This window comes from Trichoderma virens (assembly GCF_000170995.1).
Source record: "Trichoderma virens Gv29-8 chromosome Unknown TRIVIscaffold_6, whole genome shotgun sequence".
In the NCBI taxonomy this organism is placed as follows: domain Eukaryota; kingdom Fungi; phylum Ascomycota; class Sordariomycetes; order Hypocreales; family Hypocreaceae; genus Trichoderma; species Trichoderma virens.
The window spans coordinates 236761-252212 of NW_014013743.1; the positions used below are offsets into that span (position 1 = coordinate 236761).

Below are 15452 nucleotides of genomic sequence, written 5' to 3' on the forward strand. Positions count from 1 at the left end.
CCTTTACTAATTGATCAACAAACCCCCCTGTGAATCCACTTCCCTACGATATCCAAGTGACACAGTCCCATCGTTCACAAAATCTTGGTCATCATTCCTTATGAGTGGTGCTTCTACATACAATCTGGTTTAAGAAAGAACAACACTGGAGAGCTGGTCCATAAACCTCCTCCACATCCCCGTACTCTCTTCCTCCTCCCTCCCACCCGTCAGCGTCGCCTTGTTTCCCACAACAATCATTCCATACTTGGCCCTGGTGAGAGCCACGTTCATCCTACGCAGGTCTTTGAGAAACCCAATCTCTCGGCTCTCGTTGCAGCGAACAGTGACGAAGATAACAATGTCAGCTTCGCGTCCCTGGAAGCCGTCAATGCTAGAAATTTCGATGTTTTGAATTCCCGACAGCGCTCGTTGGAGCAGTTCAGATTGTCGTGAATATGGCGTCAACACGGCGATGGATGTGTTATTGGTAGTCTGCACACCGTTGGCACCTGTTTCAGTCGATGATGCAACTCTAGCCGTGCGTAGGAGTTTGCAAATCGAGAGGCACAGGTCTACCTGCTCTTTATTTGATTTGGACTTGTGACCTAAATCCTCTCTTCCAGAGCACTCGACAAAGATCATCCGAGGAACGTGAGTTACGTCACTTGTAGCCGGTGAGGCGGGCCAGGGAAATGATGAAAGCGGCATCGGCCTGTCTTGATCCCTAAGCCCAGACAACAGCTTTGACTCATAAAACTCCTTCGAGATGAAGCTGCATATGGATGGATGCATTCGATACTGTGTGTCCAACATCACCCTGACCATGTTAGGTGTAGTTCCATCTCGGGTATATAGCCTTTCAAATAGCGAGACGTCGAAATCGAGCGCCAACGCGATATTCTGCACGGTTGGCCGCAGTTGAACATGGTCACCCACGAGAATTGCCTTTTGGCACCCCTTGGCCAGCGGCACAAGTGATGCAGGTTCTGTCTGCTGTGACGCTTCATCGACAATCACTGTGTCGAATACCTGATCTCTCAGCAGGCCTAATCCAGCACCGATGCAGGTGGTGAAGATGATCTCAGCAGCCTTGACACGCTGCTTTGCCTGACGCATGGCAGCATGGCTAGAGTATACTTCCTGACCGGCCAATGCATCGCATGTGTACTTTCGTAGATCCTCGCCGACCTTTCTGACTTCCGTGGCCACGCGCAGGGGAGCCATCTTTGGGCTTTGCAAGAGACCTTCCTGGCTAATTCGACCGAGATATCGCCTCATGACATTGTCCACAGCATTGTGAGTTGGGGCAGTGACTAGTATCTTGCCGATATTGGGATCTCTCTGCAACCTTCTGATGATTGCAACAATGGTTTGCGTCTTGCCAGTGCCGGGCGGGCCCCAAAGACAAACGAGCTTGTTACTTTGTGCTGCTTCTACTGCGGCCTTTTGGCTTGGGTTTAACGATGCCTCTGCTGCAGATAGAGTTGAAACTGGTATTGCCTCATGGGTTGCATTCTCAGTAATGGCTGGTGTGCTGGCATTGGCTTGAGGCTGAATCCCAATGATTTGATCAAGCACTCCACAGCAAGCGTATTCAAATCTCGCAAGATCACGCACGGCATCGAGCATCGTCTTTGCAGTCACGAACAAGCCGCATTCTTCCAACACCCAAGAGGACTTTTCAACGTAAGACGGCGGCGGATGAAAGCAGCGTATTTTGGCAAACCCTGACCTGCTCTCGACAACCAGTCCGTCCATTGAGTAAACCCTGTCTGATATCGAGCTTAAAGGTGGACTGGCTGTTATAAGTCGCACATGGGTATTGGATATCGGCGTGCCGCCAATGGCATCGATTCTGAAAGACACTTCGACTAGAGTTCCTGGTTGATCTGTGTTCGTGTCTGTTTCTTTCTTGTCGCTGGCAATTCGGATATTCAGAAGCTCGTCTCTCGTTTTCGCTTCCTCTTGCACCGTCCCAATGTGCTCTACCGCAATGCCAATTATGTTATGAACGAAATTTTGAATAATGGCCGGTCGACCAGTCAACAGCCTTGAACTATTTCTATCAAGGCCTTCGAGGAGAAGATCCAGCGCTGTGCTCGACGAATGAACTGTAAGCGCAATCAACTCGACGAGGTCGGAAAACCAATCCAGCGAAAGCCAGTCTACATTGTCCAAGATAGTGTGAAAAGGAGTCAACACAAGATCCCCAAATTCGGCCTCGGACAAGATAATGCTGCGGAGTAGAATGTGGCTGCTATTCTGCAACACAACATTTAGTTCTTCTGGCAATTCTCTCCATGGGCCCAAATTCGCGAACGTAACTGAGACGTAGGGTATTATCTGCAAGGAGTTGGTCATGGTACGCAGAGTATCCTCTGGGGCCATCACTTTGTCGCTCTTGATGCTCGCAATCAAGTGTTCGAAGCAGCGTGTAAGCAGTCCTCTCTGCTCATGTTCCACCAGCCAGATGAATAGTTGCTGCAAAGTCGCCGGATCCAACACGTCTTGGAGGGCAGACAGATTCCTTTTCTTTACAACTTCGACCACAAGAGGGGGCTGTGCGCCAAGGGACCAATCTATCTCCTGGAGCTTTGGGATGTCGTATTCTTTGGGTTCGCGTGGGAATAGGGGCAAGATTTGCTCTGTGCCAATATAATCCTCCCATAGATCCAGATTGCGCATTGAACTGACGTCCCTGTTGCTAATAATGTAGATCTCCTTCAAACCGAATGAATGATCAGCATATCTAAACAGTAAGATATTGCATAAAATAAGAAAGAACTTACCGCGGCCAAGATGCCCTGTCTCTGTAACCTCCCAATATGGCTCTGCAGATTCCTACTAAACTTGTCCAGCGCAACACTTGCTCTGTAGTCAAAATTGGTTCCATTCTCAAGCGTCTCCTGTCTTGCCCTCCGGCGGTCTTGTTCTCGAGCCGCATTGCGATAACTACTGTCATTCGATCCTCCACGACCAATATACACCCACGTATTCCTCACACTTCCATCAAAAAGCTGGAATCTGTTCTCATCGCAAAAGAGGCGGTACTCCTTCTTCGTCGGCAGAGAAAGCCGGCTTTGCTTCTCTCTCCCCTGAGAATGCGGAAAAGCAAACAGCCTAACCCTGTTGCCCACCACAAAGTCATCTGCCGGCGTGATCTTTTGCGGCACGTACATTGCCAACGTCAGTCGCTCATCGGGACGGAAGACGATGAGTTTTTTGTGAAACAGCTCGAGATTTCTGCTTGCTGCTTCTAGAAAGGTGGCTAGCCGATCTTGCTCGGATGTGTAGACTCGTTTCCAATGAAGGCCTGGATAGTCGAGATGGAAATGCTTCAGCTCTGCCTCGGTGACCAAGCTTGAGGAGCTGAGTGCATTGAGAACTAGGCTCGGAGCATCACTGTAGGTGGGCACTTGAGCCAATACCCATGCCTTGTCTTCTGAATTTAGAGAATTAAGGTCAAACATGTGCATCAAATGGTAGAAAGAGGTGTTTGTTCTCCTACACCATCTCACAGCCATCCTGATTAATTCAGCCTCAGAAATGGCAACATTATCTCTACACAGCAACAGCTGAATGCCGTCAAATGTATACCCTTCCATGTTATCCATGTGACTCCGGGCCATGTTCTTTTGCTTTACGATGATGTCCTTGGCTGCTTCGTGAAGCTCGTCAAGAACGAAAGGGGGCGCTTCTGCGCCTGGTTCTGGAGGCTTTTCGAATTTCTTGAGTTGATCGTCTTTGATACGATTGCCGTCCACGCACTGGGAGAATAGCCGATTGAGTTCCTGGCACTCGGAACTCATAGCATTTGAGGCCCTCGCCCACTTTAGATAGAGATTCTTGACACGACCTAGCGACGCATTTGTATATTTCGCAAAGTAGAGTAAGCGGTCATCATCTGTTATTGGCGAAAATCTCAGAGGTTCGCGGACTCCTGGGTAGTGCGCCGCTTGGGATATAGTCGATGGGATAATATCTGGATCCCATGTCACGAAAAAGGTGTCGCCGTCTAGATCGCCTCCCGACATCATGTCCGCCGTTGGCCGTCGTCCTGTTGTAGGGAAGACAATGCAGTCAACCAAGTGTGCAAGTTCAGGCCGCTCTACAACATCGAGCTTTTGAAGATCGCCTGGGTGTAAGCAAGGGTTCCTCGTTACCAATACTTTCATGCCTTTCAACGCATAAGGCTGCCCATCCCCATCCATGGTGACTTTGACGGCACATTGGCCCGGTTTCAAGACTCCCCAGGCATCGCAAACGCCAAACAAGAGCCTTGATTTTGGGATTAGAATACGACACTTTTGTTCGTCGCGCTTGTTCAGCATCTTGTCGTATTCAGCGTTGATTAGTTTGTTGATTTTTGGCCGTACGGCGTCCAACGAATCAATAATCACCCGCTCGGCAACCTCTGGCATGTTCAAATGGCAGAGAATTCTAAAAGCAACTCGCGGGTCTTTGTATGCTTTAGCAAGAAAGTCGAAGTGCTCTTGCTGTTTGCGAAGGAGAGTTTGTCGGCTGATACCTAAAGCATCGAGGAGTACAATCACCTCGTCGTTGAGATTGCCAAACACATACGGCTATCGTGGCATGTGGCCGTTAGTATCCTGAATTATGATTATACTTATATTGGTGCGTAATTAAATGAAATAGACTTACCTTCGAGTATTCCACCACCGAAAAGGACAGGTCATCGCCTCCGCTGAACTTTTTCATTGATTTTCTCATTTTGAGCCACGGTCCCCCCTTTGCCATAGTCGGGTCCAGCGTCACAACCCCTTTATATCCACGATATCGTATCTGAAAGACAGAAGGCGTGTATCTCATGTTGCGAAATGCGATCTTGATACGCCTCGACAGCTGGCTAGCAAGTCCCGGTGCAATCAGCCCACAGCCATCCGTAAAGATAAAGTCTCCCACTTCGATATCTGGGATGTCTTCGACCTTTTTCGGATCGACTTGCATCGCTGCACGAGCAACTGAAAACAGTAAGCCAATTCGCTTTGCCTTTTTGGCTACCGTCTTCATCTTTGTAAAGTCGCCTAACGCTTCCACTTTCTGCGCGATCTGCTCTTTGGAGGCTGCGCAGAGATAGCAGGTTCGAGACTTGAGTTGGCTATTGCTGTGGCCGTAAAAGTTGTAGTGGACTCCTTGTATAGTAATTCCAGCGCGAAGTAATCTGACGGCATAGTCTGAGCATTCTCTAAAAGTTGTCGGCTGTATCACCTTATCTACAGCTCCCTCTGATGAAGCTGAAGGGCCGGCGCCTTTGAGGGGGCGAAATTCAGCGAGCGATACCACAAGATATCGATCCAGAGGCACATCTTGGATAGCACGATTCATGTCCACAGGCCCGTAGCGGAGATCGAGCCGATGCTGAGAGTTCTTTGTCGAAAGGGTGACCATTTTGATGAGTTTCAATTTGTTTGCTGCTTCGGCAGTAGGTAGCCGTTCAACCTGGAATTCCCATTTTTCATCGTCTAGGGATATCTTATCGAGCAAGACTTGCTCAAAAGATTTGGGGTTGGACGAGGCTCGAGGCATCTTTAAAAAATTGAAGTTTGCATCTGGTGTCTTCGTTTTAATGCTGCAAGTGGTGTGAACGGTCTAGTAGATGTAGTTTCGAGGAGGGGGATATTTTTTCAAAGGCAAGTGTAAATACTTCACTCGCATTCACTTGGGCGGTCTGATACTGTCAATTCAATTTAGGCAACACAATGTCGCCTTTCACGTCAGTATTCGAGAAGGAGGGGAACCTGGTTGGTTACACGACATTTTCTCCGCACTTGCGCGAGGCTGCGGTGATACGTATTGAAGGCCTCCCGCATTAGTCCTTACCGAATTCTCTATAAAATGCCGTGTTCACCAATAACACCTCGTTACAGACATTTCCATACTCCTCACCCATTTATCTCTCAGGTACTGAATTTGTGCACAAAATGGGAACTGTCAGCGTGTCACAAAACTTCAAGCCGAAGAACATCTACATTATTGGCGCACAATGTACGGGCAAAACTTCACTTGTCAACGCATTAGAAAGGTCCTTTGCCAGTTTATTCAACACCACACCTCCCATCATTGTGAGAGAGGTCGCCCGCTCAGTGCTGAAAAAACATGGATTCACAGCCAGCGACATCACTTCGGATCCTGACCGTTGCTTGCAGTTACAGGAGCTCATACTGGAAGCGCAGTTCAATAGCGAGCGCGAAGCTCTGGCAAGGAATTCTTGGATTATATCGGATCGTTCTGGAATAGACCCCATCATATACGCATCCCGCCATATCGGAAGAGAGGCAGTAGACCTCATGACCTCTTCTAATTATTGGCAAGAGTTGAGGGATCGAATGTCACAGTCGTTGGTTTTTGTCTGCGAAACGGTGGAGGCTTGGCTTATAAGTGACGGAGTCAGACTCATGCCACGAGATGTACAGGATTGGTCAGAATATGATGAAGAATTTTGTCGTATGCTGAAGAGCGCAGAAATAGCGTACCAAATAATTCCACGTTCGGTTGAGAATCTTGAAGACAGGGCTTCGTTTGTGTGGTCAAGGTGGAAGAAGGCTTCATTGGCATGAGAGTAGAAGCTTGCTGTGTAGAAATGGTGTAGATTTTCGATGTTACTACCCAGACATGTAAGAGATAACAGACATATTATGTATACTAGATATACTAGATATAGCTAGAGATACTAGAGATACTAGAGATACTAGCAGATACTAGCAGATACTAGCAGATATCTACAGTGCCATCATACCATCCTCCTAACCGGAGCTTTACAAAACGGTCGAGCTCTGTAGATCCATCCTGTTGAACGCCCTTTTCTTCAAATTCTCTGAGCAATTTGTCAATATATTCCCCAGCCGCAGAGAGGTGAAGTACATGAGCAATAGCACGATGAACCGCAAATAGTCGGGGAGAGGGCGGCTCGATTGTGCGGCTTTCCGTGCTGTATAGTGTGCGAGTAACAGGAAAGCCGTGCTGTGTCATGAAACGCGGAAGAAAGGAGTCGATCTGATAGGTATGCGGCTCAACATCGGGGCCCCCCCATCGGTGTAAAGTAGAGCTCGAAATTCCCAAAAAAGCCATGAAGGGTGGAGGTGAGGCTGATGGCGTTTCGCGGCCGATCGATCTCATGCCTATTTATCAAATCCAAGACGCCATAGTCAAACATATTAATAATTGCCAATGCCACCTTTTTCATTAAGCTCTGCAGGTTATAGTTAACATACACTGGGTTTTACTGTTGGATAAGGAGAGGCATACCAATTCAGAGGAACTCTGGTCAGTCTCAGTTAGAGAACGGGGAAGAATATGAGCCACCTCTAGCTGTTCATATTGATCAAGACCAGGTGGAAACGCGTTTCCATCATCGTCTCGAGCGTCATCGCCATCCCTTCTACCTCTCAAGACGGCTTCATTCGAATCAAACTTGCGTGATACTATGCAGCGATGGCGGTCTCGTATCAGACATTGTCCTCGAAGAGATGCAACACGGTCTATTGTGCCAAGGAAGAGCGGCTCGCCACCCTGAGCATCCAGAGTAGCAGACAAGAAGGTCGGTGAAGGCTGAAGAGTCTTTTTAGCACATGCTTTCACTTAGTAGCTCGAGGTATGAATTAGCTCTGTATTGAAAAGCGTAAATTGACATAAGTGAAGAAATATGGTGTAGCCTCCTTACATGGCAAGAAAAAGCCATCTAAGAGATAATCGGAGAAGCTAGAAAAGGCTGAACCGAGTCCCTCTGCCATCTCCTTATCGCTGAAATCTATAGGTACATCCTCTGCCTCATCTATTGATAGTGCCATGGACTGGAAGAAGGCTTGCAGAAAGATGTCTCGAGACTCTTCGGAGAGCGCGTATTCGTAGGTGTAGCGAATAAGCAATGAACGATTGTATTTAACTTCACCACTATTGCTGCTATCGAAGTGATTGACAATTTGATAAAACCTGCGTTTGGCGTGAGCACGTTGCTCCGTTGTCAACGACGGCTGCTGGGGGAAATCAATGAAATGGCCATGATGCAGCACCATTTCATTTCGCTATTCGCTCCTTCGTGTCTAGACTCAGTACACAAGTCATGAATCGCAGGGAATGGAGATGAATGGAGGATGAGGTTTGATCCTAGCAGAGGAAGGGACCAAAGGCTGCTGATATAATCACACATCAAGGTGACTGCACACTGCTGCGTTTAGTTTCTACGTGTATCAATAAAGCTTGTGATAGTAGCATTAGTACCGCTACTATCGCTACTATTGCTACTATCAAGAGAAAATTCCTGTAAAATTCTAGGCATCTATAATTACCTTAGGTCGGAGTAGTACAATATCTCTAAAACTTTGATCGATACGCCTCTTTTGAGGCTTCCAGATGCTGCCTTGCCTACCCGCAAGCACAAAGCATACCTATGCTGCACATGCTTTGACGGTGGCAGCTGGAATATCCCGGCAAGGCGATAAAATTCCTTTGAGTTACTGAACAATCATCTTTGACTTTTGAGCCAAATCAAAGAGACGAGATAGAGTTTGATCAACGATACATTTATTGTTTTATATGATGGATGCTCTTCAACAGAGTGCTACCTGGCACATGTAGTAGTACAAAGCTCCCCTCATTCTGCTGTGCGAGCGACCAGGTACACCCACAAGCCCGGAAGCGGATAAACCGCGGCTCCCAGAGCTCCTCCAGCAGATTTGCCCCGCCAATTCAAGCCTCTGAGGAGCCCATGCCACTTCGATAAAGACAAGGCCGACTTCCATGATTTTGCCTGGAGCCAGTCATCCAGACCCAAAGCCAGCAGTCTGCGATTCTTGTAAGCCTCCTCGCGCTCCAGGCCACTGTCGCTTCCTTCATCGCTCCCTCCCCCTCTCCTCATCTCGCCATCTGCCTCGGCCTGGCCCCGTATCTTGACCCGGGATTCAGCTCACGATTGTCTTGTCCTCCAGCACGTCAACGCTGGCCCATGAGCGCTGCCCGCTCCTCGACTGCCCAAATTCGCGCTGAAAAGACCCTGTCGACATCGCCTCTTCCCTGAGCCCCCAGCTGCCTCTCTCATTTGCGCCCGAGATGGCCACAAATGGCACGCAGGAGGCCTTTGCGCCTACGGATGTCTTAGGTGCCGTCATGACGATGCGAAGCGGGGAGCAGGAAGCAAAGAAGAAGGCGCACGAATACTTGGAGCGGTTCCAGAAATCGGTACGTCGCAATCCGCCTCTCTACGTTATAATAACAGCTCTCAGCTTGCTACGGCTGCTACGGCTGCTACAGTTGCTACAGTTGCTACAGTTGCTACAGTTGCTACAGTTGCTACAGTTGCTACAGCTTGCTAATCATCACCACCCGTCTGGTCTGTAGAAGGACTCGTGGGGAACAGTAATTGGGATTCTCCAATCCAAGGCCGAGCCCGAGGCGACACTCTTCGCCGCCATCACACTTCGTGGCAAGGTTATTATAATTTCTTCTTTTTTTGGCCTTCTGTCCGCAGACTACTGACAATACTAGATCACTTATGATCTCATCACTCAGGTGCCTCCGAACGAGCTGCCTGCCCTTCGAAATCAAATCCTGCTCCTTCTGAAGCACTATGCTTCCGGACCGAAACCCATCCGAGTCCAGCTATGTGTGTGTCTGGCCATTTTGGCGATCCAAATGAAGGATTGGAACGACGTGCTCCCCTCAGTTGTCCAGTCCCTGAGCGACAGCCCCGAGAGCCATGCTTGCATCCTCGACTTTTTGCGAGTCCTTCCCGAGGAGGTGACCGAAGGTCGAAAAATTACTTTGTCTGTACGTGGATTGCGAAACTCTAAAGAACGACGCGGCACTTGGCCCTCATCGATTGCACTTCCGGCCGGTCGGTAGTCACCCTCGAAGAACAAATCTAATTGTTTGGAAATAGGAAGAAGACCTTGCACTGCGGACGCAGGCATTGCTGGGAGATAATGCGGACCAAGTCGTGCAGCTTCTCATTAATTACTCACAGTCCTCACGTAAGTTATTCTGTCTCCTGTTTTCAATCCTCATGGTCTGCCAATAAATTTGAGAGGAGGAGAAAAAGTACTGACATGCGATTTCTCTAGCTGCCGCATCCCAAAACCCACTCCTAATGGAATGCATCACATCCTGGCTTCGCGAAGTCCCCGTGGCTACCATTGCTAACTCGCCGCTTCTGGACGCAATTTTCCATGGAATAACGTCTGACGGGTGCAGTCAGGAGGCTGCAGAGTGTCTAAGCACGATGCTCAGAGAGACGGGCGATGTCGACGAATCCCAGGATATCATCCAGACCTTGTTCCCCCGAATCATTAGCCTGACACCGCGCATCGCCACCCTCGTCGAAGAAGAGGATACTGAAGCGCTGAAATCTCTGACCAAGGTTCTAGCAACAGCTGCCGAGAGCTGGGTAGTCGCCATTGCACGACAGCCGACTCAATTCCGACCCCTCGTTGACGCTGTCCTCGAATGCGCCGCCCGAGACAAGGATCGAGAGGTTATCGAGCACACTTTCAACTTTTGGTATGAGCTGAAGCAGTATCTGGTGCTGGAAAGGTATATCCAAGGCAGGCTGGAGCTGGTCGATGTCTTCTCCAAGCTTGTGGATATTCTTCTCTTGCATTTGCAATACCCGCACCCGGAGTCTGGAAGCGAGACGGACTTGTTTGACGGAGACCGCGAGCAAGAGGAGAAATTTCGTGAGTTCCGACACCAGATGGGCGACACGCTCAAGGATTGCTGTGAAGTCATGGGCGTTACCGAGTGCCTCACCAAGGTGCTTCATGCCATCCAGCTGTGGACACAAAAGTACGCTGGCCAGGCCAACGGAGCATCAGTGCCGCATTGGCAGGAGCTCGAGGCTCCGCTGTTCGCGATGCGCGCCCTCGGCCGCATGGTGGACAAAGAGGAGGATATCGTTCTCCCTCAGCTGATGCCCCTTCTGGTGCAGATGCCCAGCCACGAGAAGCTTCGCTTTGCTACCATCATGGTGCTCGGACGCTACACAGAGTGGACGGCGGCACACCCCGAGTACTTGGAGCCTCAGTTCAACTACATTGTCAACTCGTTCCAGTCTGACTCGCGAGAAATTAACCGCGCGGCGGCGCTGTCGCTCAAGTTCTTCTGCACCGACTGCAAGCATCTTCTCAGCGGCCAAGTGCTGCAGCTTCAGACGTTTTATGACCAGGTCCTGGACAAGCTCCCGGATCTCAGCAAAGAGGAAGTTACCGAGGGCGTTTCCAATGTCCTCGCCGTTCAGCCCGTTTCCGAGACGTATCACTTGCTCAAGACGTACTGCGATCCACTCGTCCAAAGGCTGATGACAAAGGCGAACCATGCGACCACAGACGAGGGTAAACTGGCCGTAGCAGGTAATGACTTAGCCCCCCAACATTTCCCCTTTTTTCTTTCTTCCACTTGTCGTGCGGCTCTAGATCGTTTGCTGACTTTCTTTTTTTCTTTGAAACAACAGATCACCTACAGCTCATTACCATTTTCGTGCAGAATGTGATGCCACTGGTTAACCCTGGAGAGGAGAATCCCGCCGTCAAGTACTGGCAAGAGATTTTCCCTATTCTGTCTACTGTCCTGGACAACTTCCTCACCTTTTCTCCTATTTGCGAGAGAGTATGCAGGTGCTGGAGAAACATGGTCATTTCCTACCGCACTGCCATCTCGCCCATGCTGGCGGCTATGGCAAACAAATTGGCTAGCGGCTTCAATGCCTCCAGGGAGGGTTGCTTCCTATGGGTCACATCTGCCATTCTGCGAGAGTTCTCCGAGGCCCGGGAGCATGTGGACCCGTCGATAACTGAAAACATCTACTCGTTCTTCGAAGCGCAGATGACGACGTTCCTGAGAGTCATGACCGAACTACAGCCCAAGGAGCTGCCAGACGTGATTGACGATTTCTTCAGGCTGCTCATTGATGCGCTGCTGTACTATCCTCAGAAGCTCGTGCCATCTCCACTCTTGGTGCCCATCTTCGAGGCCTCCATCTACGCCTTGACGCTGGAGCAGCGGGATCCTCTTTCTTCCACACTTCACTTCCTGAGGGATCTGCTGTCATATGGTGGCGACAACCCGGCCAGCAGTGAAGGATTGCCAGAAGCAACTGCGGCTGAAATCAGGACCATTGTTAAAAACCTCCTCGTCAGCCACGGTGAAAATCTGGTCAAGCAATCCATGGCGGGCATGATGATTACCTTCCCAAGAGATTGCTTCGCGGACGGTAGTGGCGTTTTGCTAAGTCTCTTCGAGCTTTTGCCCGTGGAGACGACGGAATGGGTCTCGCGCACCATTCAGTTGCTGCCTCAGGGCACTGTATCCCCGGAAGAGGCCAACAGGCTGATGGCCAAGATTAAGGAACGACTTGCGATGAACGAGGCGGGGGGCATCCGACATGTGAGGGTGCTGCTGCAAGACTTTACCAACACATATCGGCGCCGTAACGTTGCGCCTCGGGATGGCCTCGGACAGCTTGAGGCAGCCAGATTCCAGTTTGCCGGTTGAAATGGATTCAAAAACAAACCACAAATGTGAAGAAAGAGAGAGAAATTAATATGAAATAAACTTTATCATTTGACAGCAAGACCAATGAGGGTTGGGCGAGGTGAAGCAAATGAAGAGGCGATGGGCATGGGAATGGTCCGCCAATACGAATGCAATCGGGGAATAACTGAATGTAGGGCGAGACAACGAAGGCGTGTATGTTTTCAGAAGGCACAAAGTTAATGGGGGACGCGAGTGTAAGAGAGGGCCCGAGGATGGAATTTGGGCGCGGAGCCAAGGGGAAGGGCCGAGAAAAGAGAAGAGAGCGTCATTGAAGCAAGGAATCGACAATTTAACGTTATGTTGATGAACGGGCATTGGAGCTGGGGAATTATCGGGAGGGGGGAAATCTGGGTTGTTCTATGGGGAGGCTGACTATGCAAATATCCGAATATTACAGTAGATAGAGACATATATTTTTACCAGAAAGATGTAGACGAAGAGAGTAGGAATAATACTGAAGAGATAAAGTAGTAGCACCGCTGATGTCGGTCTGGCTGCTGTCTTGAGCTAGAATATCGACATATCGACATATTAACATGTGAGATCCTGCAAGGCGCGCGCCCTCTCGTGTACAATCGACCGACCACGAGATGCCACAAAGGAAGCAACAAACAGGATGAGTGATTCTATTTCTTACAGGTACATACAGCATTCAAGTCGACGTGCATTTGCATCTGCAAGTCGGAGTATTTCCCAGCGTAAGACCTAGACCATAAATAAGTGGGAGTTGCCTTGAATTGTTACCATAACAAACTCAATTCTAGGTAATAAGACGGGGGTTTCCTGAATGAAGTTTAGCCTCTTGAGCGGCTGCAAGACGGCGTGCATGAGTCAGAAGTCAATATAGCGATGTGAGAGAGGGCGCGCCCGTATTTTGGGGAGATGAGTGGGTTTACTAGTGTCCAGTTCTATTTTTTCTTTTTCTTTTAGGTAGAATTGATTATATTTTTTTTAACTACAGGAGGATACGAAATATGGGAGACTGGATCGGAGTTCCGAAAATGGGGCAGTAGTGGCGGCTCCTCGGCTTCGTCGTTTTCAAGAGATGATGCTTGGTCATAAACCCGCTGTATAAGTACATGTAAGCTCTTCTTTTCTTTCTTCTGTTTTTCAACCAAGTCTTTTCTTGATGACTCAACAACTCAGGTTTTATCGAAGACACAGAAGAGAGAAAGAGAAGACAATTATTCACTGATACCACCAATTAATATACACACCGACACAAAAAGAAAAAAAAAAAAGCAAAGAAAAGAGAAGAGAGAGACAAGAGACAAACATGTCGCCCCCGGAAATCATCAAGTCACAGAAATACGCCTCGGTCGACCTCATCCCGTTTGATCCCAACAGCGAGACGCAGTGCACGCGGTTGTTCCAGCAGCGCGTGGCATGTTCGTGGGACCAGGACTTGATTGAGGAGTGGAAGGGCAAAGTGCTCGAGGGGAAAAAATATCTGTACTGGATTGTGAGTTTATGAGATTGAATGAGAATGAGGGTGAAGTTTGTGTGACGGTGAAGGGAACTTGAGAGCTGACAATGAGCGATAACAGACAATCAACGACAGCTTGCCCACAAAAGATGAACATCTAGCCAAGCACGTTGAGAGATATCCCAATGTACGTCGATGGAGACAAAAGGTCTTGAAAAGTCCCTAGAAATCGTCACTCAACTTGTCTCTAGGAAAAAGAAGCCATCGTAGACACGGCAGAAATCCTGGGAAAGTCAACCAGAACACCAACGCTGGCCTCCTTCATCCCCATCGGCCACATTGCCCTCGACTTGTACCCAGACCGCAACGAGCAGTTTTCTCTGCCGCAGTCGACGGTCTGGATCAAGTCTCTTTACATCTCATGGTAAGTCAGCTCGTAAACTCTTACCTATGCCCTTCTCACTCTCATCATCTCTCCTCTCAATCTCACCTTCACCAATCATCTCCTCATCTCATCATTATCCTCACCATCCATCAGGGCCATCCAAGCCGGTGGCTTCGGCCGCTCCGCAATGCACCAAATCGAGCACCTCGCCACCCTCCCGCCCCTCAACGCAACCACAATGGCCCTCGACACCGTAAGAAAGGAGTTCCAGACCAGCCCCGAGAGCATCGCCATCCTCAACAAGATCCGCGGCTCCGACGTCGACGCAGCCAGCTTCCGCTCCAACGAGGAGTGGTACACGCGCCAGGGGTACAGCGTCATCGCCCGCGTCGACGGCATGTACACGTGGGTGGACGAGGAGACAGGCGCGGAGATCCCCATCCCGTCGGTGTTTTTGAAGAAGGATCTCGTTTAAGCGCCTGATGGGAAGTTTTTCTTTTGTTTCAAAGGAAGCGTTTTTAGACGGTGTAAAATGCCTTGGTTGGGCTTGCTGTGCGTAGAAAAGACTTCTTTCAACTGCCGCCTTTTGGGATTCGAAATTTGTGCAATTATATGTACTCTGTTCTCTCGTCAACTCATAGCCACTTGCTTCTCTTTCTTGGACAAGCCCGCACCAAACTTACCGTGAGAGTAACACAGCTATTAGCAGGCAGCCGTTCTTATGTTCTAATTGTAGCGTCATCTTTGTCCTGGCAGCTTTCTCATCACTCGGCATCCCCTTGTCTTTCTTTGTTTTCTAGATAAGCCACAAACTTGGCCGCTATTCCTCCTTTGTTTTTTCTTTGTTTTTTCTTTGTTTCCTCTTTAGTTTTTCTTCTCGCTCTCTCTTTCTTGCTTGCCCTTTGTGTTTCTCCCCTCCAATTGCTCCCGTCCATGGAGTTTCACTGTAACGAGATGCAACTGTTCCTGGCCAAAGACTCTCTCCCTCACAAGCTTTCATGGCGCAGACAAAGCAATTTTGTGACCGCAGTATCACCTCGCCAGTAATTCCCCTGCAAGATCACAGCCTCTTATACGAGACGTGTACAAGCGGTTATGGCTACGAGTTTGAGAATA

At 49.2% G+C, this 15452-nt stretch overlaps 5 protein-coding genes across 5 annotated transcripts; 3 read left to right on the plus strand and 2 right to left on the minus strand.

Annotated features, from left to right (window-relative positions):
* Nucleotides 1–129: 129 nt before the first annotated feature.
* On the minus strand, nt 130–5529 carry TRIVIDRAFT_149633 (uncharacterized protein; the record flags this gene model as incomplete). Its single annotated transcript, XM_014100945.1, has 4 exons — nt 130–474; nt 514–2703; nt 2772–4565; nt 4663–5529. 4 exons carry the CDS (start codon nt 5527–5529, stop codon nt 130–132), a joined length of 5196 nt encoding a protein of 1731 aa, XP_013956420.1.
* A 395-nt stretch (nt 5530–5924) lies between these two features.
* Nucleotides 5925–6560, plus strand: TRIVIDRAFT_29306 (uncharacterized protein; the record flags this gene model as incomplete). Its single annotated transcript, XM_014100946.1, has 1 exon — nt 5925–6560. The coding sequence occupies one exon, from the start codon at nt 5925–5927 to the stop codon at nt 6558–6560; it is 636 nt and encodes a 211-aa protein (XP_013956421.1).
* A 163-nt stretch (nt 6561–6723) lies between these two features.
* On the minus strand, nt 6724–7994 carry TRIVIDRAFT_128009 (uncharacterized protein; the record flags this gene model as incomplete). Its single annotated transcript, XM_014100947.1, has 3 exons — nt 6724–7011; nt 7249–7574; nt 7664–7994. Coding segments are annotated over 3 exons (945 nt in total), but the record flags the coding sequence as incomplete, so codon positions are not given.
* A 1054-nt stretch (nt 7995–9048) lies between these two features.
* On the plus strand, nt 9049–12996 carry TRIVIDRAFT_81755 (uncharacterized protein; the record flags this gene model as incomplete). Its single annotated transcript, XM_014100948.1, has 6 exons — nt 9049–9177; nt 9379–9426; nt 9484–9765; nt 9878–9968; nt 10059–11342; nt 11444–12996. 6 exons carry the CDS (start codon nt 9049–9051, stop codon nt 12481–12483), a joined length of 2874 nt encoding a protein of 957 aa, XP_013956423.1.
* An 805-nt stretch (nt 12997–13801) lies between these two features.
* Nucleotides 13802–14811, plus strand: TRIVIDRAFT_221481 (uncharacterized protein; the record flags this gene model as incomplete). Its single annotated transcript, XM_014100949.1, has 4 exons — nt 13802–13987; nt 14073–14138; nt 14203–14375; nt 14490–14811. 4 exons carry the CDS (start codon nt 13802–13804, stop codon nt 14809–14811), a joined length of 747 nt encoding a protein of 248 aa, XP_013956424.1.
* Nucleotides 14812–15452: the final 641 nt, after the last annotated feature.